Below are 12,205 nucleotides of genomic sequence, written 5' to 3'. Positions count from 1 at the left end.
CATTTAACGTTGTTTGTATAATTATATTTTAAAAAAATCATTAAAAAATAAGTAAAAATAAAAAAAAAATTATTTTGAAACATTATATTTTTTATTCTTAAAAAAAAATTATTATCAATTTTTTTTTTTTTTTACCAGAGCTAATATTTCGTTTTCATTTTTCCCTTCTGCATTGAATCAATTTCATCTTACAATACACTACATCCTTCCCTAAAAATCAAAGATGGAAAAGGTTACTGTATTGATTGGAATCTAGTACAAGTAGGAAGAGTGAGGAAGGGCAAGCAAATGTGCAGGATCTAATGATTGGATGTCCTGAATGTGGATGAGTCATCGTGTCTAGGGTTGGCATTCCATTGATGGCAGTTTGAGGTTTCAGTGACAGCCTTTCCTTGCTTCGTGCACACATTTAGTGGCAGACACCACCCACACACCACCCACCCCACAGCCTAGCACTATCATTTCCCTGACCATCATGCCTCCTCCATCCACCTTTGGATATATGGGCTTAAAATTTAATCATTCGTCCTTCGCACTTGGGCCAGAAGAAGGCCTAGTCCAATAGTTATTTAGGGCTGGGCTGGGGTACTGGGCCCGAGCTTGGATTGTGGAGAGTCTGGACATTGAGGTTGAGCTTATCAGCCTCAAGTCTCAATTATTTTTTGTTTTGGGTGAAGTTTTCAAGACTAGTATTGAATTCATGTTATCCAAACTGTTTTCTGCATTCAGTGACACCGGCGGCACTGCACTGTTGCTTATACCACCTTCCGCCCCAGTAAAACCCTAAACCCTTTCGTTTGCTTGAACACGCTTCAATGGCTCTCACCTTCTTCTCCCTCACTACACCCTTTATGTATCCGCACTCTCTTTGTTTAAAACCCTCTATTTCCCAATTCAAATCACTTCATGGTTTCTTTCCTCTCCACCGCCGACTACGATCCCCGGCGGTAGTCGTTTCCGCCGGAAATTTTGACCCAAATCCTGCTGACGACGACCCACCCGAGGCCCCCGAAGATTCCGCGCATGGGCTGTTTAAGTTCCAGCAGATTCAGCGTCAAGCCGCTAGAGCACGAAAACGCGAAGAAGAGCAGTTCAAGAAGGACCAGTCCACCTTCCTCAACGCCATTGCGGATGTTGAAGACGCACCTGATAACGTTGATTCGATCGATGCCGAGGGTGCTGGGGACGATTTGTTTGGGGAGATTGATAAGGCCATTGCAATGAAACGGAAAGAATTCGTGAAGCAAGGGCTTTTGAAGCCTAACCCCAAGAAAGAGAGCGTGGTTCCCGAGGAGATCGCTGAGGGGATTGAAGAATTGGAGCCTGATGAGGTTGTTGACTTGGAGGAAATTAACGAGCTTCGAGGGCTCACTGTTATTTCAGAGGATTTGGATGATGAAGAGTCGGAGAAGCTCGATGACGAGGAGAGTGATTCAGGTAATGTTAATGGTGGGTCGTCTTCACATTCGTCGTTTGATGTCGATTTCGATAGTTTTGGGGAATCTGGAGTGAGAATTGTGGAACCCAAGTTTAGAATGAGCTTAGCTGAGCTATTGGATGAGAGTAAAGTTGTACCCGTATCGGTTTATGGTGATTTGGAGGTAGAGATTACAGGAATTCAACATGATTCGAGAGTGGTAAGTTCGGGGGATTTGTTTGTGTGTTGTGTTGGGAGGAAAACTGATGGCCATTTATATTTGAGTGAGGCTGATAAGAGAGGGGCTGTTGCGGTGGTGGCAAGTAAAGAAATAGATATAGAGGAGACATTGGGGTGTAAAGCTCTGGTCATTGTGGAAGATACCAGTTTGGTTCTTCCTGCATTGGCTGCAGCCTTTTATGGACACCCATCGAAAAATATGGCTGTGATTGGTATAGTTGGGACAAATGGGAAGACGACCACGGCGTATTTGATAAGGGCCATGTATGAAGCTATGGGATTGAGAACCGGGATGTTGAGCACTGTAGCATATTATGTGCATGGAAAAAATAAGTTGGAAGCGCCATACACCACCCCGGATGCTGTTTTGATTCAGAAGTTGATGGCAAAGATGCTACATAATGGTACTGAAGCTGTTGTGATGGAAGCTTCATCCCATGGGCTAGCACTAGGGAGGTGCAATGAAGTCGATTTTGATATTGCAGTTTTCACAAATTTGACTAGGGATCATATGGATTTTCATGAGTCAGAGGAGGATTATAGGAATGCCAAGGCCAAACTATTTTCCAGAATGGTGGACCCTGATCGGCACAGGAAAATTGTTAACATCGATGACCCAAACGCACCTTTCTTTATAGCACAAGGGAACCCAGATGTACCCGTTGTGACCTTTGCAATGGAGAATAAGGATGCAGATGTTCATCCATTGAAGTTTGAACTCTCCCTGTTTGAGACCCAGGTCTTGGTCCAGACACCCAAGGGAATATTGGAGATTTCATCAGGATTGCTGGGGAGGCATAATATTTACAACATTCTGGCAGCGGTTGCAGTTGGGATTGCTGTTGGGGCGCCTTTGGAGGACATTGTTAGAGGTATTGAAGAGATTGATGCAGTTCCTGGTAGATGTGAGTTAATAGATGAGGAACAGGCATTTGGGGTGATTGTGGATTATGCGCATACTCCTGATGCCCTATCTAGATTACTGGACTCCGTTAGGGAGCTTGGAGCAAGGCGGATTATTACAGGTATTTTGTCATATTTTCTCTAGTGTTTATTCTCTTTTTCTTTCTATACAATAATAAAGCTTCCTCTATAACTAAGTTTTTATATCTATCTCAAGGTTCTATAGTAGTTCAACTTTTGCAGTTGTGGCCTACTGCTGATAGGAAGTGAATATCTCTAGGTTGAGTATTATTTGATTGTGTTCTAAATCTGCTGGGTGCAATGTTCGCTTTGCATTTATTGGCAGGAAAATGTCACCACTTTTGACTTTTTCCTCCATTTTTGTTCTTTAATGATTGAATCTGTGCCCAGTCTCATTCCACCATCATCATTAAACCTGGTTAAAATTGAATTGCTTTAAGTTTAATTGAAATTGGAATTTCAAAATGCTGTTGAAAGTCAAAACCTTTCATTTTGAATATATTGCCTTATCAGCACCCTTTGTCCTTGATTTCAATATCTGTTTTGGGTGTTTACCTCTCTGGCTAATTAGTTTTTATTGCAGAAAGTGATATTTTTAATAAAGTTATTTACTGTAACTAGAATGCAGTTGCCTTAGCATTATTTAAGGTTCATAGAGAATGAAATCATTGTCTGACCAATTTTCATGTTTTCTGTGAAGTTTTTGGTTGTGCTGGTGAGAGTGATAGAGGGAAGCGGCCCATAATGACGAAGATTGCAACAGATAAAAGTGATGTGGTTATTCTGACCTCCGACAATCCAAAGAATGAAGATCCATGTATGTATAGCATAAAGAAAAAATGCAATGACCAAAGTGAACTAAAGTCTGTTATGATGAGCCGTCTACTGTTCTGTCCTTTTCAAAATCTGTGACACCGCAAGTTTTCTCATGGGAAACTGTCACATAAAAAAATTGCCCCTGGCTTTTGGATACCATTGGTTAAATTGACAGCTTTACTTGTGTGGGAATTGTAAATCTCCCCTTTCATTTACATATTTCAACAGTCTATGTATGATTCTCCCTGCCCGCTTGCCCCCCTCCCTCTCAGTGTGTATGTACACAGTACACACACTGGAAGTAAAGTGATAAGATAGTGCTGTATGTTAGTACCAACCATCTGGAAGCCTAATTTTAACACCTGGATGTTTTCATCTTCTTCAGTGGACATCTTGGATGATATGTTGGCTGGCGTGGGATGGACAATGCACGATTACTTGAAATATGGGGCAAATGATTACTACCCGCCTCTTCCAAACGGTCATAGGCTTTTCTTGCATGATATTAGACGGGTAGCTGTTCGTGCAGCTGTTGCCATGGGCGAGGAAGGTGATATTGTTGTAAGTTTTTGAAGTCACACTCTGCTTCTTCCTCTGTTCAAGATTTGCACACAGACATTGAATTGGGTAGGGAAAAGTCACACTATTCAACTAATAGGGCTTTTAAAAGCCAAAAAGAAATGAGTTGGTTGGTTTCAAACAACAACAACCACAACCATCACCAGATCACCTAAACTCTAAAATCATAAGGAAATATGGGAGTGATGTTATTCTCTTTTTTTGAGTTTCTGAAACCATAATTTATTTTAGTGTTAAGAAAAAAGAAAAGACTTTAAATGTTTTGAGAGCCAGAATAAACCTAATTCAAGTGTGATAAGAAAGAATATGGAACCAATTATTTTAGGTAGCTTTCAATTCAATCTTGAAAGTTTATGGGATCAATGAATAAGAAAGTTCAGTTTTCTTCCTCTCCGTCCATCTCATGGATCAGTTCTACTTGACGTCTTGCCCTGGCCATGTTCTCTTCATTTCTTAGCCATTTCCTGCTCAACTTTGTTTTCTGATTTTCCTGTCACTGTGCTACAGGTGGTTGCTGGAAAAGGTCATGAGACATATCAGATAGAAGGTGACAAAAAGGAGTTCTTTGATGATCGGGAGGAATGCCGTGAAGCATTGCAGTATGTTGATGAGCTTCATCAAGCTGGAATAGACACGAGTGAATTTCCATGGCGGTAAGTTATTTTAGCTACTATTGCTGTTGCATACTGAAATGTCCTTTATTTATGATACCGGTATCTCAGTCGGAGCCACTTTCTCCTCATAAGGAACCTAAGTGTATTTGTTAAATTCCTTTCCAGTATGTGCACACACATAACTGAAGTAAGTGCAATTGTAATGAATTGGTAAATTGAAAAAATTGATATTAACTAAATGTTTCAGTTTAATACCCTTTTCTCATGGTTCAATGCACATCATACTGGACAGTACTTTCAGTGGTGTTGGTGTGCCCATGATGGTCGTGTTAAGTAGCCTTTGACATTCCCGAAGATTGAAATAACTATCAAACAGCCTTAAAGGCCTCACTTAAACATTTAAATGCCTTCCATGAAACGTGTTCTTTGTTGTTTACTGTCAGGATGAGATATTTTTATATTCCTCATGTACTACATTTGCTGAGGAAGAGAAACAAAATAAAAGATGAAATATGAATGTTTCTCTTGATTTCTGTTTAGTGCAGGTGACTGACAAGTCACTGAGGCAGTGAAGTGTTTTGTACTGATCATGTTTGGATATTTGTGTTGCTCTTCCCCATGCTTCTGCAGGTTACCTGAGAGTCACTAAAACAGTGTCAAAAGCAACATTGAGAGTTTTGAAGCTAACATAAGAGGGAATAGTAGTTTCACTTGTGCAAGTTGAGTAGAGGTGCCCTTCCATTCCATTGAAAAAGAAAAAGAAAATTCTGAATCAGAGAAGAACCATGTGGATTTCTGTTGATATGATGAACGTGATGCTACCCTACATTTGAAGGCAATTGTCAGGGGGTTGTTGTTTGGTCAGATGTATGATTCATGAGGTAATCACAAGATTCTCATTAACTTTTATAGCAGACAACCTGATTTTTTTAGATTCACTAGTAGAGCACCATCACTGTTCTCCGATGACAACAGTCATCATATAGCTCATTCATGCTTGGTCAACAAAAATGATGGCAATGAAAAAAAAATTCTACCAAAATTACACCACTTTTAGCATAGCTTGTGCTGACTGCTCAGTTCAAATGGAAAGCAAGCAATACTAATTTGGTCAAAATAGGGTTCATGCATTGCTTTCACGTAATCATTCTTTACTTCAATATATATACATAATTACTTCTCCTGGTTGGGACGTGAAACTTTCCTCTGAATTTTTCCCCTCCAGGTTGCTGGGCCGCCTTTGAGCTGTTTAAGACTGTCATAGTTTGAAGCACCCATGGCAATTTGGCCCCATAAAAAGGTAACTGAAGATGCAATTTTGTAAGCAGGTATACGTAGCTCTGATCCTGGTCACCAATTTGGAAATCTGAATGATTCCACTTGGTTGAGCAATTGGTTTTTTTTTTTTATACTTATTGGGAGTTCATCTCCAGATATCAAGATGGTGTAGTGCATGTTATCTGTATTCTGATGTTGTTAAAGCTGATACTTAGTGGACAAACTCCAAATCTTGAAGGCTTCTTGAGTATCTGATCTTGGCTCCTATTAAGTATTAGTCTTGGTAGAGAGTCCTTCCAAAACAGTCATAAATGAAGATGGGCATCAAGTCCATCATTTTGGTAAGGCTATGTTTGGTTCCCACTAATGATTTTCTAATATTTGGTTTCACTATTGAAAATAGGAAATAAATTAAATATAATTCAAATTAATTAGAAATGTATACTTTTTTAAGTTATTTAATTTTTACATAGAAAAGGAAAATAGGTGAAATGAATTTGAAATAACATATAAAAATAATTTATTGATTTTAAATCAACTTTTTATTTTTCTTCATTTTTTTTTCTCATTTTTTCAGTTTATTTTATTTCTCTTACATTTTCCTCCAAACTTTTTGGATTCAAACATAGCCTTAAAGGGTTGAAGGACAAGTTATTATATTGCAGCATACAGTCATTGGAAAAAGGATAGCAACGATGCCTGTAAAATTATTCAATCTGCAACATTAAACCTTACCTACATGTGATGGGGACAACATGTCTTTCTTTTCCACATTCTATATGTCACATCCCACAATCCACATCGCTTCTGGAGAAGTCTGACCTAAATATTCAAATGGGTGAAGATGGATTTCACTCCTCCGGTATTATTTGGGTGTGTGTAAGAGTAAGAATGTGCCATAAATACATATGCAGAAGAACAACAGCTAATATTAGAAATTCAATTTAATGCCTCATTTGAAATTTTTTCATAAAAACTTGCCATGCTAAATTCTTTTTTCTCTTTTCAGATGTGGGACAAATTCAATTTTTTTTTTTTTTGCAGTCAAACTTGCCATAAAGTCTTTTCTTTTCCCATGACTGACATCAAATCACCCATTAATGCACTTTAATACATACTACTCATCTTAATCAATTAAATCAACATTTTTGCATCAATTTCCAAAGTGCCTTCCATTTCCAAAAAGAACAAAATCAAAAGGAAGAATCTTTTGTGGCTAGGCTGCCATTTTTGTGGGAGTTGTTGCTTTCTTCCCCTTTATTTCACTTGGCAATTGTGGTGGTTTATACCCCCCACTGTCACAAAAAGATGACACTTCTTTTTTTGGGTTGTCACTAACTATCAAATCATATATGTTCTCTTCCCATAACCCAAAACATATTACCACACACATTGCCCATAAAACAAATCTCCCATTTATTCACCATTTTTCTTAGAATAGAACTCTCCCATTTTCCCATCATCTCAAACATGCAATGATCACAATGTGTAAATTAAATTAGTCCACGTAATTATGATTAAATTATATTAATAGAAGATTTAAGAAAAGCAAGAAAGGTAATCATCCAAACATGGCAGATGAAATGATATAAAGAGGGTAGGCAAGCTTGATAGTCCAAGAAAAAAAGGGTCTACATCTGGAAAAGGCAAAAGAGAAGATTATTATAAGAAGGCAACTTTTGTTTCCAAAGAATGAAAAAGAAACAGCTAAGTGAAGGTGTGAATGTGAGTGTAATATCCACAAAAAATCATTAAATGGGGGTGTGTGGTTTGTGGATATCTACCAGACCAACTCATTGACAAAAAAGAAAAAGAAAAAAAAAAGGAAGTTATAATCCCCCATAACTATCTGCCACATCCACAACAACCCACTCACTAACTCACCATTTACGGCAATGCTGCACACACATAGAAACATCACGCACACATACAGAGGAGAATCCTTTGTTTCCTTTTTGGGAGAGGAAGCAAAGAAATAAATGTCGAGAGAAATGGGAGGAAAAAAATGGGGTTGGGCTTCATCCGCAGAGGTTGCTCTTGTGCTGGGTGTATGGTGAGAAACTATCTATCCCAATGAGAAAAACCCAGGATATATGTTTTTGATGGTTTGTGTTTGATTTTTGTATTTATTTTTATTCATTGATTGATTGGCTGATGCCTTTTTGTTGGCTGTTGTGATCATATTTCTGGGTTTGTATTGATTTTTTCTGTTTTTAGTATGTCCTGTGAGTTTCTGTATTCTTATATATTCCCTTCTATTAGTTTTTTGATTCGGGAGTTTTTAGGGTTCATGATTTGGATAGTTTTATTGATTGTTCTCATTGTGGGTATGTTCAGAATTTGGGGTTTCTTGAATTGGAAGAGTATGTGTTGAGTTTACTGTGGACTAAATTGTATACTTGCTTTTACATCTGCCTTTATTTCTTTCTGTTGTTTTTTATTGATATATTGTGTCTACCTTTGAACGGTCATTCTGAATTCTCAGTTTGGTCGCAGAATTAAAATCCGAGGGAATCCATTTGTTTGATATTATTTGGCCTTCCCTGCCCATGGTTCATTCTATTGAATTTACACACTTGTTTTATTATCATTATCATCTTTTCGGGTCTGATTATGGTTTTTCAATGCTATTTTTTTTGGATATGAGGATATTATTATGGCGACCATTTGATTAGTCTTTCCTTTCAGACTTTCTGATCAATGTTTCACTTTTCTTTCTCATGATGTATCAAAGAAAGAGGATGATGGAGCGGTTAATCATGATGTCTCTTCACAAAATTTGATTTGTGAGGAGGGGTGCTGCTAGAATCACTGGTACAATCTTTCAAATGAGTTCAAGGTGCAGTTGCAGTGGAAATCCTTCTATCAAACTGATTTCATTCTCCAAACAAGCAGTTGAAACTTTGATGATAAGTGGGTCTAGTCATTTATGGTCGGACTCTCCCGGGGATTGAGCACATAGTTATATAGTTGTGATTATATCCCCAAGTACTAACATGAGTGAAGACCTGAAATTTCAGCAGAGGTGGGAGTTCAGGAGGAGAGACAGCGACGTTGATTCTTCAAGTGATAATTCCAAATCGAGTTCCAGTGGTGAGCCAGTTCTCAAGAAGCACAAACTGGTTTCCTCTCTTATTTCGCCTGAAAATGATGAAACCAGTGGTACTCCTAGATCTCAAGCAGAAGGTAAGTCTGATCGTAGTTCAGGGGATCACTTCAAAATTGGGAAAGCTAACAAAATGCAGATTGGATCAAGCAAGAGGAATAATTTAGATAGTAAAGAGACGAAGAGGGATTCTTTCAAGAAAGTTAATAAAAAGAAGAGTAAGAGCAATGCATGTGATCCAGCAACATTGGATGATTTTAAAATCTTCATGGAGTCCTTATTAGAGGATCTTAAAGTTGCAAGAGAAAACTTGTTTGTTTGGATGAGGGAAGAAATGCATAAATTGATGCCTGATGGTACTAATTCTCGGTCATCAAGGAGAGGGGGTGATTGTCGGCAGGAGAACGTCCAAGTGCAGCATCAGAACAACTTTGTTTTGGGCTTGGAAGCTCAAAATTGCAAGGGAGGATCTTTAGGCAGGTGTGTAAAAAGGACAGCTAATTCTACTGCAAGGTCAGCAAAGAGAAAAAGCAGTAATGGGCAAGAGAACATCCTAGCACAACATCATGCTATCTTTGAATCAGGCATGAAAGCTCAGAATTGTAAAGTTGGATCTTTAGAGAAGTCTGTAAAAGGCAAAAAGAAGGTTGGTTCTGGTACGCATCCAACAAGGGGAGGACAGGGGAATGGCCAAGTGCAGCACCAGGACAACTTTGAAACAGGCTTGGAAGCTCAAAATTGCAATGATAGATCTCTGGAGATGTCTATAAAAAGCCACAGGACTGCTGGTTCCAGCATTCCATGTGAAGTCCCTAAAGATCAAGTTGACCAAGGTCAAGCTATTGGACCCTTGACATCAACTGAAAGGAACAAAGGAGAAATGTTGGATTTATCTGCTACAAGGCCAAACTTCTTGTCCAATCCCTCTGATCAAGTAGCTTCTTCGATGTATTTGACCTTACCTACTGTTCTACCTGAGCCCTGCTATGAAAACTACAGGCTTGATTCTTCCTTTTGCAATTATATTCAACCAGGAATTTCTGGGAACAAAATGGCCATGACTTCAGAAAGATCAAATCTAGTACCTAGTGCAAGCTTTCATCGTGGAAACTTTTTAGGCATCCAGCAAGAAGAGAAAATTGGAAGTTTTTCTCAAATGGGGTCCAGAAATGTCAGTGGTATAGACCAAAATAGCATTCCAACTTCAAGTTTCAGTGCTGGGTTTCCCATTCCACTTCATCAGGGTTTGAATGGATATTTTAACATTCCAAATCAAGTTGGTCTGGAGAATCTACCCCGAGAGAATAACATATTGGGTCTAAGGATGAATGGAGGAGCCATAAGATTCTCTGCTGGAAGTAACGCTTTTCCAGAACATTTTGTTGCCAATAATTTGCGCAGCCATTTGAATTACAAAGCTGATGGTGGACTTATGGCATTTCAAACCCCAGACATCAAAGACAGTCATCTATTCCAAAACTAGTGTAAGGGATGAACAAGAGATAGGAATCAGAATTCTTAATCAGATGCTTTCAAATAGAGCTTCTAATGCCTTGTTTCTTTGTTCTTGAAAAGAAAAGAATGACTTAAAAAGCTCCAATTGAATAGCTGTTTCTTCTATATTTGTTTGAATTGGGAACGGAGGTTCTAGTTTCATTGTTTTTACTGTGATTCTGTTCTTATTAAAGAGTTAGCATTTGTTGATTGCTTAGCCACTTTTTCAGTTTAGAGGGAAATGGCAGAAGAAGGTAACTGTGGCATAATCTAAGTAATATTGATTGTTTGTGAAGTTCGTTTCTATCTACAGTTCATAGAATGAGTTTACATGTCAGAAGTTGTGGGTGAGAGAAGTGGAAATGGTCAATCTGCCATCCAGGTATCTCCCTTTTTCCATTATGGGGTATCTGCAGTTACATTACAATGGCCTACTTTTCTTTGTTCAGGTATGTTCCTTCTTATCAGAGAATAACCTTTTCTTAAATAGGTTAGAGCAGATTAATGATGCATTGAAATCCACTTGGGTTTGTTTCATATACTCCTTCACAAATTTTAGGGCTTGGAAAATCTCCAAGCCAATAAGTAGATGCTTAAAATCTCTAGGCCAATAAATTGATGCTTGGGCTGTTTTGGGCAGATGGTTTTGCAGAATCCTCCTTCGTTCTTTATTTGTGTGTATTGAATGTGAATGGAATTAGTATCTTTCTTCTTTTGTATTGTTAAATGTAATTGAAATCAGTTTTTCCATTGGAGTTTTAACTAGCAATAAGATACAAGTGTGCAAGAAAGAAATTTTAATTCTTTTCCCTACATTAGATTAGTTAGAACTTGTATATGAGTCAGTAATAGGAATCTCTTCACTAAAGTGATTTTCTTTAATGAAATGGTGTGTTCTTTCCATATTCTGTTAATTTGGCAATATAGGGATGTTTGAAAATTAATTTGGTTTGACAAGCATCTAGCTTGAAATCTTGGAAAATAAACTTTGTTTACTTCGTTTCCATGCTTGTAATAATGCCTGAGTTGTTAAGTCCATCTAAAGTAATCTGGAAAATGCCTAGGCAGCAGGGAAGCAAATAAGTGAGAGAACACAGAAGCTTCAACTCTTGAGTGGTTGCAAATTCAGCTAACATTCTGGGCAACATGGAAGTAAATGGGTAAGAAAGAGAACACAACAATCATTTGTAATTTCTGGTCTTGGACAAAGCTGTCTTTAGATGATGGGCATTTTTCTTTAATCAACTTTTTGATTAGTAGGGGTCTAGGTGAGGGCAGATGTTGTTTTTTGTCGCCCCTCTTTACTTTGGGACCCCCTTTTTCTCTCTCTATATATATGCACTTTTGTTTTTACCTATCAAAAAAAAGAAAGAGAATACAAGAAGCTTCAATAACAGAGGAGCTTGAAGAGAAAACAAAAATTTGAGTAATTCTGAAAAAGAAAGCTTTAGAGGCTAATAGCTTGATAATGCCTGAGAACCCTTTAACTCTTCTTGGAAGTCTTCGCTTATCATGAACTATTCAAGAGCTCCAAGTGTTTTTGCAGACTCCTAAAAATCTTGCAAGGTAAATTTCTACAAAACTTTGGAATATTCAAAGTACTTTCTATCTCCATATAGTTTCATAGGGCTTGCATCCTAATCTTGGAAAACTCCAAATAACTCTAAAAACTTCTAAAGATGTTCCTTCCATCTGTACAAAAGACCATCCAATGAAAGGCTTGAGCGGGTTTTCGAG

General features: G+C 38.0%; 2 protein-coding genes across 4 annotated transcripts; both read left to right on the top strand.

The window, feature by feature from the left end:
• Positions 1-658: 658 nt before the first annotated feature.
• On the top strand, positions 659-6,118 carry LOC100242838 (UDP-N-acetylmuramoyl-L-alanyl-D-glutamate--2,6-diaminopimelate ligase MurE homolog, chloroplastic). 2 transcript variants are annotated; one of them, XR_009467727.1, is made up of 6 exons: positions 659-2,682; positions 3,282-3,398; positions 3,783-3,958; positions 4,484-4,629; positions 5,221-5,471; positions 5,816-6,118. XR_009467727.1 is itself a non-coding variant. In XM_059742904.1 (5 exons), exons 1-5 carry the CDS (start codon positions 816-818, stop codon positions 5,237-5,239), a joined length of 2,325 nt encoding a protein of 774 aa, XP_059598887.1. In that variant the 5' UTR covers positions 659-815; the 3' UTR covers positions 5,240-6,118. The 2 variants fall into 2 exon arrangements, 1 of the variants encoding a protein (XP_059598887.1); XM_059742904.1 differs by having other exon boundaries at positions 5,221-6,118.
• A 1,548-nt stretch (positions 6,119-7,666) lies between these two features.
• LOC104881633 (uncharacterized) lies at positions 7,667-10,763 on the top strand. Of its 2 annotated transcripts, none has more exons than XM_010662296.3 (2): positions 7,667-7,921; positions 8,603-10,763. In XM_010662296.3, the coding sequence occupies exon 2, from the start codon at positions 8,865-8,867 to the stop codon at positions 10,455-10,457; it is 1,593 nt and encodes a 530-aa protein (XP_010660598.1). In that variant the 5' UTR covers positions 7,667-7,921; positions 8,603-8,864; the 3' UTR covers positions 10,458-10,763. The 2 variants fall into 2 exon arrangements, with proteins under 2 accessions (XP_010660598.1, XP_019072471.1); XM_019216926.2 differs by having other exon boundaries at positions 7,667-7,973.
• Positions 10,764-12,205: the final 1,442 nt, after the last annotated feature.

Source organism: Vitis vinifera, chromosome 2 (assembly GCF_030704535.1).
Source record: "Vitis vinifera cultivar Pinot Noir 40024 chromosome 2, ASM3070453v1".
Lineage (NCBI taxonomy): Eukaryota > Viridiplantae > Streptophyta > Magnoliopsida > Vitales > Vitaceae > Vitis > Vitis vinifera.
Note: the sequence above shows the minus strand (reverse complement) of the source record. Positions and strands in the feature narration are given on the sequence as shown.

Coding starts and splice junctions, on each gene's coding strand:
- LOC100242838 (XM_059742904.1), top strand. CDS start 816: ATGGCTCTCACCTTCTTCTCCCTCACTACACCCTTTATGTATCCGCAC. Junction 2,683..3,281: donor AGCAAGGCGGATTATTACAG/GTATTTTGTCAT, acceptor TTTTCTGTGAAG/TTTTTGGTTGTGCTGGTGAG. Junction 3,399..3,782: donor TCCAAAGAATGAAGATCCAT/GTATGTATAGCA, acceptor CATCTTCTTCAG/TGGACATCTTGGATGATATG.
- LOC104881633 (XM_010662296.3), top strand. CDS start 8,865: ATGAGTGAAGACCTGAAATTTCAGCAGAGGTGGGAGTTCAGGAGGAGA.